The sequence below is a fragment of the Naumovozyma dairenensis genome, chromosome 7 (assembly GCF_000227115.2).
Source record: "Naumovozyma dairenensis CBS 421 chromosome 7, complete genome".
NCBI lineage: Eukaryota > Fungi > Ascomycota > Saccharomycetes > Saccharomycetales > Saccharomycetaceae > Naumovozyma > Naumovozyma dairenensis.
In genome coordinates this window covers 1,288,922-1,311,641 of record NC_016485.2, presented here as the reverse complement: position 1 = coordinate 1,311,641, position 22,720 = coordinate 1,288,922, and the positions used below count along the sequence as shown (strand labels likewise).

The 22,720-nt window shown below is 34.1% G+C and overlaps 7 protein-coding genes and 2 non-coding genes across 9 annotated transcripts; 5 read left to right on the top strand and 4 right to left on the bottom strand.

The window, feature by feature from the left end:
- Nucleotides 1-272: 272 nt before the first annotated feature.
- On the top strand, nucleotides 273-5,609 carry UTP10 (snoRNA-binding rRNA-processing protein UTP10; the record flags this gene model as incomplete). The annotated part of the gene is made up of 1 exon (XM_003980146.1): nucleotides 273-5,609. The coding sequence occupies one exon, from the start codon at nucleotides 273-275 to the stop codon at nucleotides 5,607-5,609; it is 5,337 nt and encodes a 1,778-aa protein (XP_003980195.1).
- Nucleotides 5,610-6,093: 484 nt separating this feature from the next.
- On the top strand, nucleotides 6,094-7,407 carry GZF3 (Gzf3p; the record flags this gene model as incomplete). Its single annotated transcript, XM_003980145.1, has 1 exon — nucleotides 6,094-7,407. The coding sequence occupies one exon, from the start codon at nucleotides 6,094-6,096 to the stop codon at nucleotides 7,405-7,407; it is 1,314 nt and encodes a 437-aa protein (XP_003980194.1).
- A 345-nt stretch (nucleotides 7,408-7,752) lies between these two features.
- NDAI0G05340 (uncharacterized protein) lies at nucleotides 7,753-9,909 on the bottom strand (the record flags this gene model as incomplete). Its single annotated transcript, XM_003980144.1, has 1 exon — nucleotides 7,753-9,909. The coding sequence occupies one exon, from the start codon at nucleotides 9,907-9,909 to the stop codon at nucleotides 7,753-7,755; it is 2,157 nt and encodes a 718-aa protein (XP_003980193.1).
- Nucleotides 9,910-10,274: 365 nt separating this feature from the next.
- On the bottom strand, nucleotides 10,275-10,346 carry NDAI0Gtrna10D. Its single transcript has one exon. It is a non-coding gene; the product is annotated as a tRNA-Asp (tRNA).
- A 3,357-nt stretch (nucleotides 10,347-13,703) lies between these two features.
- On the top strand, nucleotides 13,704-13,754 carry NDAI0Gtrna6Y. Its single transcript is given in 2 exon segments — nucleotides 13,704-13,754; nucleotides 13,718-13,754. It is a non-coding gene; the product is annotated as a tRNA-Tyr (tRNA).
- A 1,178-nt stretch (nucleotides 13,755-14,932) lies between these two features.
- TOS7 (Tos7p) lies at nucleotides 14,933-16,705 on the top strand (the record flags this gene model as incomplete). Its single annotated transcript, XM_003980143.1, has 1 exon — nucleotides 14,933-16,705. The coding sequence occupies one exon, from the start codon at nucleotides 14,933-14,935 to the stop codon at nucleotides 16,703-16,705; it is 1,773 nt and encodes a 590-aa protein (XP_003980192.1).
- Nucleotides 16,706-16,979: 274 nt separating this feature from the next.
- On the bottom strand, nucleotides 16,980-18,203 carry TLG2 (t-SNARE syntaxin TLG2; the record flags this gene model as incomplete). The annotated part of the gene is made up of 1 exon (XM_003980142.1): nucleotides 16,980-18,203. One exon carries the CDS (start codon nucleotides 18,201-18,203, stop codon nucleotides 16,980-16,982), a length of 1,224 nt encoding a protein of 407 aa, XP_003980191.1.
- A 446-nt stretch (nucleotides 18,204-18,649) lies between these two features.
- Nucleotides 18,650-21,001, top strand: NDAI0G05310 (uncharacterized protein; the record flags this gene model as incomplete). The annotated part of the gene is made up of 1 exon (XM_003980141.1): nucleotides 18,650-21,001. The coding sequence occupies one exon, from the start codon at nucleotides 18,650-18,652 to the stop codon at nucleotides 20,999-21,001; it is 2,352 nt and encodes a 783-aa protein (XP_003980190.1).
- A 119-nt stretch (nucleotides 21,002-21,120) lies between these two features.
- On the bottom strand, nucleotides 21,121-22,434 carry NDAI0G05300 (serine/threonine-protein kinase; the record flags this gene model as incomplete). The annotated part of the gene is made up of 1 exon (XM_003980140.1): nucleotides 21,121-22,434. The coding sequence occupies one exon, from the start codon at nucleotides 22,432-22,434 to the stop codon at nucleotides 21,121-21,123; it is 1,314 nt and encodes a 437-aa protein (XP_003980189.1).
- Nucleotides 22,435-22,720: the final 286 nt, after the last annotated feature.

Sequence of the window (22,720 nt, the reverse complement as noted above, 5' to 3'; positions counted from 1 at the left end):
TATATATATATATATATATATATATAATTTTTTTTTTTTTACTATAAGAAAAATTTTCAAAATTAGGCGATGAGCTAAAATCTGAAATTCCTATAGCTGAAATTTAATGGTATAGTATATTTAGTATCATCACTTATGATAATATAATATTCCACACTCTATATATCTAACAGACTGTTGTAACATTACTCTCTCGAGGCTAATTTTGTTTTTATTTTCCCTGTTTTAAAAAGTATCATTTCTTTCAAACAAGATATAACTCACTGTATATCATGTCTTCGTTGAGTGATCAATTAAAACAAGTAGCTAACAACTCTGCTACTGTAGCTGTCGACAGGAAAAGAAGACAAAAATTACATTCTGCATCATTAATCTATAATCCAAAGACTGCAGCCACTCAAGATTATGATTTCATTTTTGAACATGCCATTAAGGCTTTAAATGAACTGATCGAAATTGAACCAAAATTTCAAATCTTTACTAAATCTCTATTCTCTGAATCATCAATAAATATCGATAGAAATGTCCAAACAAAGCAGGAAATTAGAGATCTAGATAATGCAATCAATGGATATCTTCTACTAGCATCTTCTAAATGGCATTTGACTCCAACTCTACATGCCACTGAATGGTTAGTTCGTCGTTTCCAAATTCATATTTTAAACGCTGAAAATTTTCTTTTGTCAACTTTGAATTATTATCAAACACCTGTTTTTAAAAGATTATTAAATATTACCAGATTACCTCCTTTGTTTATGCCTTTATCAAATTTCGTTAGAAGTGAACAATCACCTTCAAATATGACAATGATAAAACTATTTGATGATATGGATTTCTTAAAATTATACACAAACTACTTAAATAAATGTATCAAACAGAAAACAACTTACACAAATCAATTATTGTTTACTACATGTTGTTTCATCAATTTAATCGCTTTCAACTCAAATAACGAAGAAAAACTAAATAATTTAGTACCATTATTACTAGAAATCTCTGCCAAATTATTAGCTACGAACTCGGTAGATTGCCAAATTGCAGCCCATACAGTATTGGTCGTCTTCGCTACTGCATTACCACTAAAGAAAGAGATCATTGCAGCTGCCGCTGAAACCATATTATCTAATTTAGCCAATAACAGAGCTAAAAAATCAGCTTTAATTTCCATTTGCAAATTATTCCAAACCTTGAAAGGCGCTGGTAACGTTGACCAATTACCAAACAAACTTTACAAATTGTTCGATTCCAAGTTCAATTTAGATACTGACCTTATTGAATTCTTAAGTGACAACGGGAATTCTAACGTATCATGTGACAAATTCTTAACAACATATATAAGGGCAATCATTAGATATGATCATGATAAATTTACGTCCCTAGTGAAATTATTGAAATTAGTACATTTGGAAAGATTCGAAGTAAGATTAATTATCACAGATTTAATCCATCTTTCCGAAATTATAGAAGATAAATCTCAATTAATCGCATTATTCGAATATTTCATCTCAATCAATGAAAAATTAGTATTACATTGTTTGAAATCGTTGAACTTGACCGCTGAATTATTCGAGATTAGACTAACTACTTCATTATTCACAGGGACTACCAACGCAGATGATACAAACATAATCAATTCCATTGAAGGTCAAAAAGTAGTAGGACAAAATAATCAAATTCCATCATTCCAAGAATTCAAAGATAAAAATGCACAGTTTATTAATACTAAAGATATATCAATGTTTGTTGAGTCTGATGAAAAATTCTCCAAATTATTATCTTTGTTTATTGAGGCTATTGGTAAAACTTACCAAGCTAACGAATTCTTAACTTCATTCATCACTACTTTAGAAGCTAAAATCACTTTCCTATTACGTGTCCTAGTATCTCCTGCTGCCCCTATCGCTTTAAGATTGGTTTCTTTGAATAGTCTCTCCAAATTCTTGAATAATATTGATAAGGAATCCAATTTATTCACCTTGATTCCATGTTTGATTTGTGCATTAAGTGATGTCTCGAAGAATGTTAGAACCAACGTTAAGAAAATCTTGATTCAAATCTCTAAAAGACCCTACACGAAACATTACTTCGCAAATAAAAGACTTTATGGTGATGATATTGCCATCCCAATGGTTTCTCCAAAGGATAATGAGACTTGGCTGAAAAGATTTTTAGATGAATATTTAGTGGAGAATTATGATATCGCGAATCTAGTCATTCCAAAGAAAGATCAAAAAATTTTCTTAATGTTTTGGGCAAATCAGGCTTTGCTAATGCCGTTACCTTATCCAAAGACAATCTTATTAAATTATTTGAATAAATATTCATCATCTTCTTCTTCATTCTCAACAGTCTTTGAAAAGTTTATTTCTAATTATTTACAACAGAGAACTTCATGGGAATCTAAATGTATTAATAATAAAACAGACTTTGTTCAATTTGAAACGGAATTAGTTCAATTAATTGCCCCCAAGGAAAAAAATCAATTCCTAATAGATTTTGCAATTAATTCTTTGAATTCTGAATTCGAATCATTAGCTACTCTAGTCTCTGAAAGATTAATCTCCATCTTTGATTCATTAAAATCTAATGTCCAATTACAATTTTTACAAAATATCTTAAATGCAAGTGCTGAATCTGATCCAAGTTATGATTCCGTCGGAACGTTACAATCACTACCTTTAACTGCAGAACTTTTCGTTTCAATCTTATCTCAAAATAGAATATCTACTGATTCAGACGCTACGGAGTTCCCAAAAAGAAGAAGAAGACGTTCCTCTACTAATAAGATTGCTTTACAAAAGGAAGAAGTCTCACAAATGGCTGAAATTCATTTAAGAAAATTGACCATTATTCTGGAAACATTAGATAGATCCAAGAATATCATTGGTACTGACTCGTTGCTTTCTACATTGTTCGCATTATTATCTGATTTAGAAACTTTAGATCAAGATGGTGGTTTACCTGTATTGTACGCTCAAGAAACTTTAACCTCATGTATGTTAAACACAATTAATTCATTAAAAAAATCAGGTCGTACGCAATTAGGAAATATCAGAGCTGATATCTTAGTTTCCGCTATCAGATCTTCTCCATCCCCTCAGGTTCAAAATAAATTACTTCTAGTTATCGGTGCATTAGCTTCTTTGAATTCAGAAACCATATTGCATTCTGTTATGCCGATTTTCACATTTATGGGAGCTCATAGTATTCGTCAAGATGATGAATTTACTACTCAAGTTGTTGAACGAACTATATTAACTGTTATCCCAGCATTACTAGCGAATAATGCTGCTAAAAAGAATGATGAAATTGAATTCCTGTTAACGAGTTTCACAACCGCTTTACAACATGTTCCAAGACATAGAAGAGTTAAATTATATTCTACATTAGTTAAATCCTTGGGTGCAACTGATGCTATTGGCCCATTCTTCTTTTTAATTTCACAACAATACTCTTCAAATATGGGAAAATTCAAACTAGGTGAAGCGAGAAATATTAGTGAGTTCGCTAAATCATTCTTAGCCAATTTTGATGTTTTCGAACAATTGCATGCATTAACTAGCTTCTTTGAAATCTTTAAAAAAATCATTTCAGCCAGCCAAGACTCCGAAAAGAAATCTGAATTAGAGTCACAAGCATTATTTACAAACGGTGTTTTAAACCTTACTGAAAATGAATTATTTACATTGCTTCATCATGCTTTCGCTTTTATTGACAAAGTAATTCAGGAAGATGATAGTGATCATTATAACATTAATGGTAGCTTTAGATTGAGAGTGTATTCTGCATTATTGGATACCAAAAACGATGCATCATTCTCTGAAAACGTTAGATCCGAATTCGGTAATGTTTTAGAATCTGTGTTAACGTTCATCAATAAGACTGGTACTTCTTTCTTAAAGAATGTACAATCCTCTTCTTCCGAAACTGATGATGAATCTGGTTCGGAAACCATAATTGATCATAAGACCGAAATTAAAAATGTCTTATTTAGCTTATTAGGTAATGTATTGAACATGCTACCGATCAAAGATTTTGTCGGTGCTGTCTTACCACTTCTATCTAAAAGTGGTAATGAGGAAATTAGATACCATTTAGCATTAGTGATCGGAACTAAGTTTGAGTTGGAATCAATTGAAAGTACTCCTACAGCTAGTGAAGTCATCAAATTCCTATTGGAAAGAATCCCAATAGAGAATTCATCTACGAACGTTGCACAAGTCGAATTGAATACTTTAAGATCATTAATCACAAGATTCGGATCAAAAATGGATAACTCTTTATTGACCGAGACCCTTGGATTAGTCACTAAGACATTGCTATCTGATAAAACTGAAATTGTGATTTCATCTTTAACTGTCATTGCTACGTGCATAGGGTTTTTAGGTGTCAAGGCAATTGCATTTTATCCTAAAATAGTTCCACCAACCATTAAAATCTTTAATCAAATACAAAACTCTAAAGATGCTCTATTAAATCCACAAATGCAACTATCTGTCTTATTGTTGTTTGCATCTATTATCAAGACCATTCCAAGTTTTGTTGTCTCCAATTTGTACGATGTGTTTGAAATGACTTTCTTTGCCACCGAAGTTGAAACAGCTACAAGATTATCTATTATTTCTCTCGTAGTGGAGAATATCAATTTGAAAGAAGTCCTCAAAGTTCTAAGTAAAATTTGGATGAATAAGATATCGCAAATTGATGATTCTATTGCTGTATCATTATTCTTAAGTGCTCTAGAATCTACAGTTGAGAAAATTGACAAGAAATCAGCTACATCACAATCACCTATATTCTTCAAACTATTATTATCTTTATTCGAATACAGATCCATTAGTAAATTCGACAATAACACAATTAGTCGTATTGAAGCATCTGCTCATCAAATTGCAAACGTATATGTTTTGAAATTAAATGATAAAGTTTTCAGACCATTATTTGTTATTCTCTTAAGATGGGCGTTCGATGGCGAAGATGTCGTTAATAAACAAATTACTGACGTGGAAAGATTAACCGCATTCTTTAAATTTTTCAATAAGCTGCAAGAAAACTTAAAGGGTATTATTACTTCTTATTTCACATACTTATTGGAACCAACGAATGATTTATTGAAGAGATTTATTTCCAAGAAAATAGTTGATGTAAATTTACGCCGTTTAGTTTTGAAATCCTTAACTTCGGCCTTTAAATACGATAAGGACGAATATTGGAAATCCACATCACGTTTCGAATTAATTTGTGATTCATTAGTTAACCAACTGTTTACTATTGAGAATGTTATTGGTAAATACCTTGTTAAAGCCATTGGTTCATTGGCTGCTAATAATAATGGCATAGAAGAACATAACCAAGTCATGAATAAACTTTTCATAACTCATATGAAGGCTACATGCTCATCAAGTGAGAAATTATGGGCTATAAGAGCTGTTAAATTAGTATATTCAAAGGTGGGGGAAAGTTGGTTGGTATTATTACCTCAATTAGTCCCAACTATTGTTGAATTACTAGAAGATGACGATGAAGAAGTCGAACATGAAGTAAGAACAGGCCTTGTTAAGGTTGTTGAAAATGTTTTAGGTGAGCCATTTGATAGATACTTGGATTAAGATACACTCTTGATTCGAAATATATTGTATATTATTCCTTAATTCAATAAACTGTTTATATATTTTTATTCTTAACAAAAAACAATGTAAAAAATCAACATCTGGTTTGTATGATATCATATACGCATCCATTGCCATATATAGCCTTCCAAAATACGCAGTTCCAGGAAGACCATTGTGATTGTGGAAATTTCTTATGTTTCTGTCACATTGATTTACAGACGTTTTATTTAAAGCGGGCGGAAATTTCATGTCTTTCATGCAAAGAACTTTTCTCGAATAACTCGATGGAACTGAAATTCAAAGCCATTAAGAAACATTTATGTTAAAATTGATCTTACACGAGTTGTTTGAAGTGACTGCTGATTTACATATACTTTCCATCATCGATCAAGCTAAATTTTGAAAGCTTGTATCTTTTTCATTAGTAACTAACGGTGGAAGTATATGTAAAATAAGAGAGACCCTTATAACTAATCCCGCCATGTTGAACGACTCGGTAACCACCGAAGGTAAGGTGAATACTATGACAACTGAAAATAATACCTCATCAATCAACATCAACCAATCCGTGGACCTAAAAGCATCCCATTTACTAAGTGGCACAAAGAAATCTGACGAAATGGGAGATTTTGCACCAAAAAAGAATGGTGAGAAATTTAACACCGGCAATGATGGCTATCATGCTTTGAAAAAAGAGACCACCTCTAGCAAAAGCGATAATGTTTCTATACGGAATGGATTGCCATCTGCGTCATCAACAAATACACCTGGGTTGAAGATTATCACAAGTATACCTTCAACAACTTTCAAATCACAACAAGTCCCTATTTGTAAGAATTGCTTGACATCTACTACGCCATTATGGAGACGTGACGAAAGTGGCGCAATGCTCTGTAATGCTTGTGGGTTATTTTTAAAGTTACATGGGAGAAATAGACCTATAAGTCTGAAGACTGACGTTATTAAATCTAGAAATAGGAAATGTACGGGGAGTAATCACGATAATCATGAGGATCAAGAAACGAAATGTGGTTCACAAATAAAAAAGTATTGCTTTGCTGAGAAGAAAAGAAAATCCTCAAGTGCTAGCCCCAATATAAATGATACCATAAAGAAAAACAAACCTAATCATAATGATAATATTGATGTTATACCTAGTATAGATTCTGAATTAGCCGCCACTTCAAAGACATCTTACAAGAGAGGCATGCCCCTATGCTGGAGAGATTCCAACAACCGATGTGTGGTCAATCCAAGCTTTTACAATAACTCCGAGTTAACCTCCCGCCAAAATATGCATCATCCACCAAGCAAAAAACTTCCTGGCCTTTCAAGCATACTATGTAATACCGATAGAACAGCCAGTAACCTATCATGTGATAGCGAGAGATTATCGAATGCCTCTGGGTCCATCGTATCCCCACCTAATATCTTAAACCATAGCTCGCCACGACCTAGTTTACCTCAATTACCTGTAACTTCTATCAAAGAAACGCTAAAATGTGATGCTTCTTTTCCAACTCAGAATACATCCGTCATAACATCGCCGTCTTTACCGATGAAAGATGTTGATTGTACTAAGGTGAAACAACAATCCCCCGATAGTTATCATCTCGACAAAAATCTTCCGCTGAGTATTACTTTGCAAAATGAGGAAGAAATGATTAAACTAAAAGCACGTATAACCGAATTAGAATTAGTCACAGATCTTTACAGGAGACATATTTTCGATTTAGACGAGAAATGTCGAACGTTGGAGGCAAAACTACAAATGAAAAACAATGAAAAACAATGACACTTCTTCAAACAATATTGTAATGATATATATATATAGAATAGCGTATCTTATAGAATATTTTTTAATTAAAACTTTACTTTTATCTGTGTTCGGGGGGTTGGACTTTGTTCTAACGTTTGATTTTTCTTACTTACTGTACACGAAGAGGTTAGGCTAGTACATCTGACTATTGCGGGAATGGCCTTACATATGTTGACAAAAAAAATTCGATTTATAATATTTTGAATTAAGAATATATATTTCCATTAATCAATAGAAAGATGAAGATTATATAGGTTTATATTTAAATCCTTCTATTGCTTTGACTAAAAATGCAGAAAGTTCTTTAAGAATAGCGTTTTCTCAAATAGCCCATGTATTAATTGTACCATCAGTTCTTCCGTCGACTAGGTATCCGTTTTTATATCGTATCGTCTCCACTTTAGATGAGATTTCAGCGGGAGCTTCATCAACATTATCATAATCTTCTCTACATGCCCATTGTTCGTCATGATGTCTATCATATACCTTCACAGATTCATCGTAAGTGCCTATAGCGATCTTATCCGTATCAAAATCTAGTGATAACACGGGTGTGTCAAAACTCAGTAATCCAGCCAAGGTGCCCATTCGTATATCCCATACTCGTACTGTTTTATCCGTTGATCCAGTAATGATATTCTTACTATCAAATTTCAAGCATGTAATGGATGAAGTATGACCTTCCAAGTGGCGAACAACTTTCCCGGTCCTTAAATCCCAGAACCTGACGATCCCATCTTTTGTTCCAGTGACCACTGCTGCATCGAAACATTGTACTCCACCGACCATTGAATTCATCTTTCTGGAAACTGGCGATAATAAATACGGTTCAGGCGATGTGGTCTTCGAGCTTAACGAAGTAGGCAGTGTAATGAAACTCAAATCCATTGTCTGAACATGTTTCCCTGTGCGGACATCCCATTGGCGTAATGTACGATCTTGGGATCCACTTATCAAAGTTTCAGAACTTAAGGATAATGCAGTAATCTCGTCTATATGTGAATCAAAAGTATAAATACAAGGTTTGGTTGCATCAAATGTAGAGTCTTGTTCAACATTAAGTGGTATTGTATTAAGATCCCATAATTTCAAAAGAGCATCTTTGCCACCAGAAACGAGCATATTGTAGTCATTATCGAATTCCATACAATTAATAGTGGCCAAATGACCTCTCATTTGACCAATTTGCTTCTTTTTTGATAAATTCCACACTTTTATTTCGTTATCCATATGCCCTGCTGTACATAACGTACCAAACGGAACATCAAAATCAAGACATGTTATATTTTCACTATGTGCTTTAGAAAGACTTGCTATTAGAGATCCTTCGTCATAATAATGTTGCAGTTTTGGAATAATACGTTTAAATTTTTTATTTTGATTTTGGAAAAAGTGTCGTAACCCCTCGACTGGAGTTAATTTGCTATCTTCATTATCCATATACGTCGTACTATCTTGAATAGCATCGTGATCCGTATTTGTATCTCTAGATAATATAAATATATCCTTTTCTGAAACATGTGAATCCATAAGTTGAGCATCAGGCTCATTGGCCTGACTATTTACCTCGGATAACTCATCACTCTCGGTTGCTTCAAGACCATATTCTTTCAGAAAGTCAGTTCGCTCCTTTATGGTTTCTAAGCTGCTCATCAAAAGAAATTCATTCTTCTCCATTCTGGCAATCTTGTTAAAGACATTTTTCCTTCTGAATTTCAATTGTTTTATCTTTGAATCAATGTCATTAATTTCATTCTCCGCAAATTTTTTTTGGATTTCAAAAAGATCGATCTCTTTGATAACTTGCTCTGATAAATCTCGGAGGACATTTAAAGAGTATGATCGACTAATCGACTCCTGTGTGAATCCGTTTGGCAGTATAAAATCGTTATCATCATCAGTGACTTCTTCCCCTCTTAATAGTTTCACATTATCATAAGTATTTGAGCCCTGATGATCCAAAGTATTATTAATAATCGCTAAGGTACCTTCGAATCCTTGGAAAAGGGATGGACTATCATCATTTTTGATAAGGTATTCTCCATCATTTTTTTTATTTGTGATCTTTCTACTTAATACCAGATTGGACTTATTTTCAGGGGACAGATGACTTGGTATATCTGATAATAATTCGTCGCTTATATGGCTCAAGACTTTAAAACTCGTTCTTGTACTCGTAATCTGATTCTTAAAAAAATCTTCCCCATCCTTTGCAGAAAGTAAATCTTGAAATCCTATACTTCTCCTCCTATCTCTGAGATGGAAATCCATATCCTTGATTTTGCTTATTATATTTCTCGACCCTGCGTTCTCTTTACCATTCACAGTGGAATGTAGAATGGTTTTATATTGTGAATTTTGAGTTAGGATTCTATCATCGTTTTGGTGTGAGCCCAGTAAGGCGGATGCCGTCAAAGTCAAACTTTTCCCTAAATGTGACAGTTGATCATTGCTTGACATAGTATCAAAATGTCCCATTGTATAACGTAACTTGTAGCATATATAGGGAATATCCAAAGTTACTTTTTCTCTAGGTCTGTATGGGGTTATATATGAGATGTTGTAAATATATATAAATATGTCAGATACCGATGATCTTTCGTGAATTTGATTCGACGTGCTTTGGATTTTATAGACTGCACCGAGCTGAACATTGACCTTAAGTTTTTTACAATCAGATTTATAGAGCTATAATAAGGGAAATTATAATATAGGGGAAAACAAAAGAGAAGCTCCTAGAAAGAGAGAAATGTAATATAACTTCGTCTGAAGAATCGTTTTGGCTCTCAGGTCAAACGCCCTCAATAGAATAACAAAATATACTAATAAGGTGGTAAAAAATACTCCGCGACGGGGAATTGAACCCCGATCTGGCACGCGACAAGCGCCCATTCTGACCATTAAACTATCACGGATGTTTCTCTTGGTTTGTTAGAATAATCTAAACATTATGAGTGAACATTATGATTGAAGTTTTTGAGCACGTCAAAGTGTCACAACGATGTACCCTTTATTTCAAAAAGCTACTTAAATATTTACTGTCACGAATTTGAGAGTGGCAATCAGTAATAGTGAGCTAATAATTATTATGAAGACCTCAGTCATGAATTAATGGTTCGAACTACGCTATACGTCGTACATGCTTGTCGCTGTGTGATGTTTGTGATTTATAATTGAGTTTGATTTGATGAATCAATTTGCTCGATCAATATTCAGATAAAGTTACTATTAATATTCCATGGTGAAAGTCTAGACATCCCGTTTGGTACAACGTCTACTATAACAGGCAAGAACTGGTTATCAAATATGGAAGGAATGCGGCTGAGTACCGGCATGACACGACGCGGTTGATCAATACCAAATTAGTCGATCAATTTATATGCCGATGATAAAACTATGATGTCGTATTATCTATTCCACCACCGACATGAGTATAAATAGACCCATAACTGGAAGTATCAACCTCTCTTTATCCTGTTATTATTTTTATATTATTATCTTTTATATACATTTTATTTACTATTTATTTTTGATAAACCGAACTCTTTTATATACATTAAAACGAGGATATTAATAAACTTTTATTACACATTCATATTTAGTACAAACCTTAATCCACAATGGAATCTTACACTTATGATATTGTTGGAAAATAGTCATAACTGTCCTTTGGATCAGTTAAATTGGGAGAAATATGTGTAGCATTGTTACTCACCCCGTTTTTTTCGACGTATAACCAGTCCTCCCCTTTTAGCATTTACCAAAGAGTACTATACATAACGTATACATATATCTATATATCTCTTATATATTTTATTTCTCTATAATGTCTCATCGTGAAGATCTTACTTTTTCCTTGTCGTCTCGGCATATCTACCGTACGTTAGGGCAATATTGTGTGTCAGTAAATCAAAGTCCTTTTAGCAGATAGACGTATATGTACCATATATTCCAATAAATATAACTGGGTTGACAGGAAACACTGTGTCCGAGCGATGTTTTCGACGAGAAATTAGATGAACTTCAAAAGTTTATTGACATACGAATTTATAACTTTATTAACATTGTCCGATGCGATAGGTAGGATAGCAAGTAATTAGGTGACTTGCTTGGAACGCTGTAGTAAATTCTTTTTATTTCTTTTTATTTTATACTTATATTTATTGAAACCATCACAGTATGCAAAGAAAAGTATCATACATAGGGGAGTTGTTTGAGGATAAGGAAAAGTTTTACTAGAAAGATGATTAGAAAAGAGTGAAAAGGCTTACAAGATTTGATTTGCTTTTGAAAATATATTGTTTTGTTATTACATTTCATTTTATGTTCTATTTTAATTAAAGGATAAAACCGAATCAAATATTCGCAAGAGTCTTATATTCTACCCTCTGCCTTTACGAACACTTATCCAACCCATATGTCAAAAAAAAATAACATTGAAATAAGCTTTGCATAATATATCATATTCAGTGCTTCTCAAAAGGTAGAGATCAAAGTATGTGATTCTTGTGAATATTTGTTTCGGTTCTGTCTTCCCTATACGATTAAGTAATAGCAAATAAAAGAAATATAAAGAGCAAGCTGAAAACACTTCCAATTCCAGTTCAACTTTTGATCCTTTTATAATCTTTTGAGAATACTTTTTCCTTGACTTTCCTAACTACTTGTCTATGTCTTTGCTCTTGTTTACTAGTGTTTCCTTCTAGGTACTGCTTTTCTCCAACATACTTATAATAGTATCTTGAATGATATGTGTGCCTCTTAGTTTGTTTCTTCTGAAACTTATAGAACTTTAATCTTTTCCTTTCCATGGTACTTTACTCGTTAATAATCGAAATTTTAGGCAGTATCACATTATTGGAGTTGGCATTCTCTTCAGAAATGTCCCTTAGGGGATGCTTTTGCACCTCCCTCCTCTTCTGAATGAGACAAGGATGTAATTATATAAAGTATACACGAAAGAGAGCCCCCTTCCTTATATACTCATGATATTTGATAGCATCTCACTTCCTGTTTTCCCATGTGTCTTAATATTCTTATTAAGTTCCAACAACTGGTTCATAAGCGTAACGGATCGATATAACTGTGTCACCATAACTTGTGACATAAAAATTAAAATAAAATAAGATAAAAACGTCAGTTGTTTTGATACTTGTCAGCACCTAATCTGATTCAGGTTTCTCACCAAAAATGTAAGATATCCGATCGAGATAACAAAGTATTGGCATTATGTCCAAGTGTCACAAAGAGGTATGTTTATTTTATTATTGTTTGAGTAATTACTGACACGAAATTATGTGTCGTTGTCAGCTAAGTGAGTTAAGAATTATTTTGAAGTTATGAGGTTCGAAGTAATGGCTCGACCTACGTTATGCACCATACATGTTTGTAGCTGTATAACGTCTATTGAATTATAATTGAATATACTTTGTTGAACTAAGTCGAATGCCGTACAATTGTTATCTTATTATTATTAAGATTGTTTTTGATTGCAGCCACGTCTACAGTTTCGGCCGGCCATGCGTACAGGAGTTATGTATTGGGTCGGTTAAGTGTATGGTTTTGTGAGTGTTTACTCAGGCGTTCTGGATTAGTCTCTCCTAATCAAACCTACAAGTATTTAGAGTGTCCTGTAGAGCACCTAGTCGAAAGGACTTTGAGAGCGGTGTTCATGATTATGAGTTCTTACTTTATGCATTCACGACTTCAACGAGATATTATATGAACTTCTAGAATTTATTTGACTTACTAAGTTACTACCTTATTAACATTATCCTACGCCACAATTATGTTGAAAGACTAATTGCGGGCCAATGGAAGAAAGATACTACTAACCTTTATTTTATTTTTTCTATTTCTTTTATTTCTATCTTATTTTATTATTACCCATGCAGTGAATTGCGGTGGAACAGAAAAGGGTAAAGTATTATGAGGTTTGACGTTAAACGAACTTAAAAGGAAACATATTATTCAGATTAATTATTATAGATATGTTAGAGAAAAGTAGTGGCTAGTAAGAAAGGTTATTGACAAGAGAAAAAGTATTTTGGAAAGATTACAAAGGACTGAAAGTTGAACTAGAATTAAAGGTATTTTAGTTAGTTATTTATATCTCTTTATTAGTTATTATTTATACTCACCTATTCGTTAGAATCCTAAATTCTACTCTCTGCCTTTAAGAAATCAAGATTCAAAGCTATATCTGACACATATTTTACAAAAAGAAACAAATTCTCTCGGTAGCCAAGTTGGTTTAAGGCGCAAGACTGTAATTCGAAAAACATGAAATCTTGAGATCGGGCGTTCGACTCGCCCCCGGGAGAGTACTTTTTTTTGTTGATTGATTCGGGTGGTAATTTGTTGTTTCTAAAAATAGAAAATGAAATGTGGCTGGTCAATTTGAATAAGTCATGAATCAGGCATGTTACGGGTTCGGCTAGGGGGGTAGAGTGGATGCGATTTTTTCAATCAAAATTTAGGCTACACGTAGGGGCAGAGAAAAAAAATCTGTTTTGGGTTAAGTATCAGAAAACGCCGCCCAAAAATACCCAGAAATCCCCGCCCAAAAATATTTGGCTACAACTAGGGGGTAGGCCAGAACCTGGTTAGGGTAGGCTAGGGGGGTAGGCTAGAAAGTTTTTGAAGTAGGGTAGAAACAAAGCTAGGAAGTGCCAAACGAGGGTAGGCTAGAGAATTATTTCTACCCGTAACATGCCTGATCATGGAGTGTATCCACTGCAACGACGACGACGACAACAATAAAGTACTACTTCTCCTAACTTGATTTGGTATATAGTATTCACCCTCTCCTAGCTGTGTGCAAAACGATTGTTTTTGGATATAAACTATTACTTTTATACCTGAAGCGTTAGTGGAGTCAGATGTTTGTAAGGATATAGAGATAGATTAATATATGTGTGGCTCAATCATACCCTTTTCCACATTTGGCGCGTTCTCCAAGAGCTAGCTACGTACGTACGTACATATACGTATTTGTATTGTTTTAAGAGGAGACAATATACCTAAAACATCAACTCACCACTACGGCATTGTCTGAGTTGGAAACCCGACACGTCGCGTAAAGGCGGTGCAAGTGAAAAATTATGCAGTTGCTGATAACAAAAACAAAGAGTTAGCTCGAAAGAAGAAGGCTGTGTTTTATGATTCCCATTTTGCTTAAAACAAACAGAGAGTATGTATGTTCATAAAAGACATTACTGACATTCTACTCCTTTGGTTTTCTTAACTATAGTACAATAATTCCTCAATATTTATAGTGGTCTCCATCGTCAATTCATTTTTAAGAACTATCTAATATAGAAAACTATATTTGCTTTCCTCGAGGAATCGCAATACAATCAATCAACTTGGAAAAACCAGAAGGAGATAACGAACCCTTTTATTAAAATTCGCTAATCTAGACGATAGACAGTCGCGATAAATTGAAAGTACAGAATCGAAAAACCCAAACAGAATATAAAAATATAGAAACTCATTCATTATGACTATTAATAAGAAGTCAACTACTCTTTTCACTATAATATCGGTCGCACAGTTCGTCTCTATGGCCTTCCTTATTATCTGCTGTGTAACGGCACCAGTTTTCAAACAAATTGGTCTTTCAAAAGCAGAGGATGTAACTTATGGTGTTTTTGGATATTGTACGACAAATAACGGCGATTCAATAAGATGCTCTAAAGCATCCAGTTCATACAACCCTCAAGATCTAACAGATGATAACAATCTATGGACAATGAATTCAAATCAAAGATCTATACTTGGTAAAATCCTTATCGTAACACCAATCGCTGCAGGATTGAATTTCCTGTCATTCGTCGTGACAATCATAACTATCATTTTATCAATATTAAGTACAACAGGATCCATTTCTGCACTTATGTTTACAATTGAATTATTATTCGCCATCTTGGGATTTTTTTCATCGGCATTAGTCTGTATCATATCATTTTTACTATTTTACCCCAAGATGACATGGTGTTCATGGCTTTTAATCCCCGCTGCAGCCTTACCATTATTAATAATCCCATTAATATTTGTTGCTCATAGCTCAAGTTCCAGAACCATTGATGAAATAGATGACTCTACAGAGGCAATGTTGCATGATGATCCAATGGATAAATCAAGATTCTCAATCAAAGAAATTTATCAAAATAATGATATGACTGGTTCAAATATTTTGAATCAACCCACTGTTTTACCAGATTTCCAACCATTTAATGATGATATGAAGAAGCAAATAACTGAAAGTTCCACAGATTTTTCATCACTTGCAAAAGAGAAACAAGATTACAATAGCCCCGTTGAAGAGTATGTCAAAGAGCAAACGAATACTATTTCCGATTTAAATACGCAAGGCGGGTCAGTCAGAGATGATGATGATGTTGATGATGATGATGGTAGTAACAATGAAGATGAAGTGCAACAACGCGATCGAGTTGCTTTGCATGATAAGAGATTATCATACCCAGCATTTTCAGTGATAGATAATGAAGGTAAAACAAATCCAGAGAACCAAAGTCAAACTTCACGCACCGCTCCATACAATATTGTACCATCTATTGCATCTTCCTCTTATTCGAATAAAAATATATCAGATCAAAGAAATTCTAACAAGATACTAGAAGATCTTTATAATAATAACAATGATCAAGGAATTGAGGGAAGTAATAACAACCATGAAATAGATGATGGATTGAGTGATTTCACTTCAGTGTCACAAAGAGGAGTAAACCCAAATTATTATAATAATCAACTTCAACTGAACTCTCATTCTCAACGACAACCAGCCGGTAATCTACCTTACCCACAACCTTCTCCACAACCTCAAAATTATTCGCAGGGTCCACAATATGCAAACCAACAACCCCATTATATCAATCGTGATAATGGTATGCAACAGAGGAATATTATCCCTCAAGGTAGACCTCAAATGAATTCACAATATAATTCAAATCCTCTACCTACTGCCAACAATACCAATAGAGGGCCCATAATTAGAAATGCTGCTCAACCCGCCGTGGGATATCCAAATTATAACTCTCAACCAGCGTTACAAGAACGTCGTTATAATCAACCTCAACAACCATATAATAACTATCGTCAAGGCGCCATTAGAAATATTCAATTTAATCAACCGCCTTCTAATATACCCATGGGTTCTACACATTACAAACCAAGTTACAAGAAACGTATGGCAAATAATCTTCCCTCTGCAAATTCATTCAATACAGGAAACCCATATGGATTCAGATAATCATTCGTCGGAAGTATCCAGGCAAGACAATTGGCGCAGTGGACAATAATACCAATTCTTCTCACTCATTTATAACATAGTAAAACGTTCTCTCATTTCCTTTCTTTCTATATATTCGAATTTCCTAGTGTGTATTATTAAAAAATATTCCAAATCCCTTAGTATTCCCTAGTTTTTTTTTGTTTTTTATTTTAATTTATTTTTATTTCATTTTAATCCGGATTAGATTTATCTATCTACTTACGTATCTTTGAATATCATATCATATTATTAGTTATTGAAATTGTTGAATAAGTGAACTGTTTTGTCCCCGTTTTATAAGTCGAAGCTTCATATTATTTGGATGTTCTTGTTGCAGTGCTGCTGGACTTTCATCGATACCTATATCTACAAGCTCTGGGCTCTCTTCTTCATCCGGATTTGGCTTTTCAGATATATCACTATCCGAATGTCCATCAGCTTCAGGGCTTCGAGTGCCACCACCACTAGAACGTGGCCTTAACATAACAAAGAAGAACAACGCTATAACACATAAAGTTAACAGTAATATCACTTTACATTTTTGAGTTCTTTTTTGATAAACTGTAGCCTGCCCTAATTCTTTATTAGCTTCTTTCAATTCAATTACCGTGTTCTCCAAATTATAATCGATTCGGTCCACAACAGTACCTTGGTCTATAATTAAACTCTGCATTTCTCTAAATATAGTACTGACTTCAAGAACTCCCCTTGCTAATTGAGTAATTTCTTCATCACGTTCTTGTAAGTACTGTTGACTCGAATCCATTTGCCGTTGCAATGTCTTCCTTGAATATGCATCTATATCATCTTGTCGCTGTGCTTGCCCAGCAACACCACCGTCATTTTGATTTCCTTCTTCCTCTTCAAGAAGCAGCAATTGAGAAGTCTCCTTACTATTTTTAGGTAAAATTGGTTTCAAATCGTCTTTATTCAGGAACTTCAAATAATTATTCTGTAACACTTTAAATTTGTTACTCTCTGTTTGGATCTTTTGTGCATACATCTTTAGAATATTATCCAAAATTACCAATTCTCCTTTATTCATTTGTTTCCCATTCAACATCTGACTATTAAAAATAGTTTCCAATTTCTTAGTAACATTATAGCATTTTTGAAAATTTTGTATCACCTTATAACTTAAATCTTCAATCAATTTCTCATCACCTGTTTTATCTTCAAACCCCGGTAATGAATTTTTCTTATATAATTTAGTCAATTTAATCATCAATGTTTTAACATCACTCAAATATCCATCGATATCATGTGCCATTTCCACAAATAAAGGTGGTTGTGACTTCAATATATTCTTGTCATCATTATCGTGCGGCGACAGGTCCATCATCGGATATGCTTCCAAATCTTTATCAAATACTCCATCATTGTGAATATTTATACCGAGACCAATAGTCGAATATTGTACATTATGTGGGAAGGTACGACGATACGATAAAAATAAGTTAGTTCTGTCTCTAAACATAATTCAGAAAGAACCTTTAGATGGATTGCCTTCTAATCAATTTGCCTTGCCTTCTCTTCAATCTTACCAAAGAAGTAAGTTTTTGTTTCAGTTTCTTCTTAATTGATAAGTAGGCCTTACTGTACATATGTACTTCAATATTATTCTTAAGAAAGTTTCGAAGCGATCCCTTTCCAAGCGGGGATAAAACGGATATAGATTACTATTACCCGGAAAACATATATACCCTAATTTTATTAGTTAGGGCTGGAAATAAAAATGAAATTAGGGCTCACCATGTAACCTAACGCGGGAGGTATGCTATTTCTTGATTGGGAACTACATCAAGAGACGCGTAAACTATATAGTAAGAAAGTTTCCCTTTAGACCTGGAATATCGATTTAAAGAAGTTTTCACGATGAAGTCAAATGGGAGTCATTAAACCAACCTCTCAGCCAACCTAGCAATGTCTGATATTGTCAATATAGATTCAGATGGCTCCGCTGATTTAGAAGTTGATGAAAAGCATGATAAAGAAGGAAAACAAGATAAGATCTCAGCAATGAAAATCTCAAAAGAATTGAAGAGGAAAAAACAAAAGAGGAAAGGGCAATTGACGTTTGATGACTTTAAAAACGTAAAAGTAGTAAATTCCCCAGATGTGTTAAGTACTAAAACAATTATATCTAATAAAAACCGAACTGTCTTGACCGTTGACGAACAAAATACTAAAACAGGAAGTGAAAACAAGGAAAACTATCTAGACGATCAATCAAAGACACCTTCTTCTACGTCCTCTCCTAGCATATGTAATATATCCAAGTTGGTGGGACTTCATAAGCAAGGTCAAACAACTACCAACTTGCACCTGATTTCAAATTGGGCTTCAAGCGTCCCTTTAGAACTAAAATCTTATAACGATTATGACAATAAAATATTTGGCCTTTTATCGAGAGCGAATACAGATACGAAGCCAATACCGTACGCAGGTCCAATCATAAGCATAATGGCATTCATTAATAAATTCCATAAGTTTTTCAGTAATGATATTTTGGATATCTCATTTCAAGTTTTCGAAATTGGATTAGAATTAACTGAACAACAAGATACGAGCCTATCAAATAAATGTGTAACCATATCTCAAGAGAAAATGAATTTATTATTCTTCACCTTTTTAAAACTATTATTCCCTCCAGCATCCAAAAAACACTATAGTCCGCCATCCATGGCAGAGTTGAAATCTTCAAAGAAAGCCCTTTTTAATAAGAAAATAATCCACCAGCTTCGTACAAAGGCGATTGAATGGGGGTACCCTAAAAAATGGAGAGTCCCTGTGCCAAAAGATATAGACGTCACACAGCCATTATCATACTTGCTCACGCCAGATGAAGAAGATACAACTTTGGTAGATCCGACACACCCTGAAATCTTAACAAAAAATATCCCACAATGGTATAAGAATACACCTCTACCGAATGATGAGAACCTATTGTATAATCCAAATTTGGAAAAGATGGGCGTTTTTGCATTTGAACCAAAAGATCGATTGATTTTTCTAGAGATATTGATGAGGTGGTGTTGTTCAAATTCAACTCTTATTCATGATGAAATTTATAGATTGTCTCATTTGAAAAAAGAACCATCGTTTGGCATTTATACGCAACATGTTCCCAGGTATCTTGTCAATGGTATTGATGAAAGTTATGATGCCTTCCACAAAGTCTGCAGGTTATTACAGAAGCGGTTACTAAATAGAAGGAAGAATAAATATCAAATGAACGATGCAAAGAAGAAAGATCTATCTGAAAAGATAATTATTGTACAAGAATTAATGAAAGAACTTAAAACAACTGCTGTAGCATCTGATAAGAGTGATATTCCATTCAAATCTTATCAGGAATGGAGCGATATTTTTGAACGAGAATCTATTGATGATCCCTTATCGAATCCCTTCAATGATGATAGCTATAAATTAAGAATGAATGAATTCTTTGTTGGAACTGTCGATCATGTAGGTGACTTTTTCCTTCCACGATTACATTCTTATGGAAATGATTCGAATACCATCGGATTTTGTAGTGTAAAACAATTTCTAGAAAAATCTAATAATGACATCCAAACTAACCAGCTGTCTTCATTTCGAAGAGTACGCGGCAAGTTTAGTTTAAATTTCAAATTACTATTGCATGCTAAGAGCAAACTAACGAAAGATTCGTTATCTAGTAAAGCTGATGTCTATGACGGTGATTACTGGTATGAAATCAGTCATGATTATAAGAGCCTTGACCAATATGTATCACGTATTTCAAAGATTTTCCAAGATTATTCTGTTTCAAAAGAGAGCGCAATCAAAGGCATGCCACAGGATGAAAACTACCTTAACGATCCAAAATTTGAAAATGTGTTACTTCAGGTACGGTATCTAACTGAATATCTATCCAAATTATCAAGTATTCTTAAAAAGTTAGAGCAACTTCAAAGCGAACATGATGAAGATAAGTATGAAGATAGAAAGACAAGATCATCACGAAGATCACACGGTAGCTACAAAGAAGCTTATGAATTACAAGATGATGAAGAAGAATACATTGCTGACAATGGCCATGACGGTATTGGTGCTGCTGAAGAAGACCAAAGCGCATATGAAAGTCAAGAGACAGTAGATAATAATGACGCATACATTGATATGTCGGAGAACCCTGATATTGAATCTGCCGATGAAGCAAACGTTAGTAGTTCGAAACAGGCTCATGAAGCATCGGTGTCGAGGTCACAAAGATCTTTGAGAAGGGCTAAAAGGAGAAAGGAATCTGAGTAGGGTTATGTATGACTTTAAAGTGGGCTCGCTCTAAAAATTCATATACATTAAATATTATATAGTAATGAGATAGATGCATATAACATATACTAAGCATCGCTTAGGTATCAAAGGTCCCGTTAATCTTGCTGAGTAGGAATTTCCGCTCCTTTCTGTTTACGTTGCTTAGCCGCTTGAACAATTTGGGCAAATGTATTCTGTGTCAACGCCGATTTTAACTGCTTCTGTTCTGGTGACAATTCCCCTATTTGTTGATTCTTAGGCTGTAATGACAGAGCACGTAAGGAGCTCTGCAATTGGGCAATTGGCGAAATCTGGTTCTCCACCAAATCCTTGTCTTCCTCTTCTTCTCCTTCGCCATATAGTGCTCTCAATTTCTTAATTCTGTTGTTCAATTTGACAATCTCAATAACGTCACGCAACTTCTTACGTAATGTGAAACCTTTCTTAACATCAGGTAAAATATCAGTTGTACTAATATTCTTATTAGTGATCCATGGATCTTGTAATAGTTCTTCGGCTGTTGGTCTATCATTAGGGTCTATAGTCAACGCTCTCAAGATGAAGTCTTTTGCCTCTTGCGAAATGTTATCCCAATATGGACTGTGGAACTTAACAGGATATGTACTTCTTGTACATTCCTCTAAGAAACCTTCTACACTTTCAGCAATAAAGGCAGAATAACCTGATAATAATGTATATGTAATAACACCTAAGGACCAAATGTCACATGGTTTCCCATGACCTTCTCGAGTTAAAACTTCTGGTGCTACATAACCCAATGAACCTGCACCTTTAAAGATCAGATCATCATTCGATTTCAGTTCCTTGGCGATCCCAAAATCAGCGATAACTAACTGAGAATTATCACTGTTATCAAGGTACAATACATTTTCTGGTTTTAAATCTCTGTGAACAATATTTTGAGAATGAATATAGCTCACAGCGCTTATCAATTGAACCATAATTGATACCGCGTCTACTTCAGAGAATTTCCCTTTTTTAATAATTCGATCAAACAATTCGCCTCCAGTGGCTAATTGTGTGACAATATAAAATTTGTCTTTGGATTCAAACCAATCTTTGAACGCAACAATATTTGGATGATGTAGTTTCTGTAAGATAGCCAATTCATCATATAACATTTGTAATTGAACGTTATTACCTTTCAAAGCTTTCTTTAAGAGAATCTTAACAGCAACATCCTCGCCTGTTGTCAACTTCCTTGCTTGTCTAACAACCCCAAATGTACCAGCACCCAAAGTCTTACCAAATATATAATTCGTCTTGTTTACGTATGAAGCTGGTTGACCACTCATTTTGTTAAGGAACTTCGCTACTCTATGACCAGTTACAGGTTCTGGTTGTTGAAGATCATCGTGGTTAGATGTTGATGGTGTACTTTCTTGTGATTCTGGTGTCAGTCTCTGCATTTTTCTTAGTTAGTTTTCCGATGTAATCAATTATAAACTAATTGTGCTTGTCCTTACTCCTTCAGTTTCTTGCATCATCCAATTCCTTATGATAAGAAAACGAGGGTTTTTTATGTATATTCCAGGATCCAACGCTTCGATCCTTATTTTCCGGCTGTGCTCCTGTACTTATTTCTAATCTTCCGACGGTGCACTTTCTGGAAAATTTCAGTTTCGCGAAGTTGGAACGTCACAAATGTCAATAAAAATAGCAAATATGGGAGAGAGAAGAAGATCATAAAGTTTA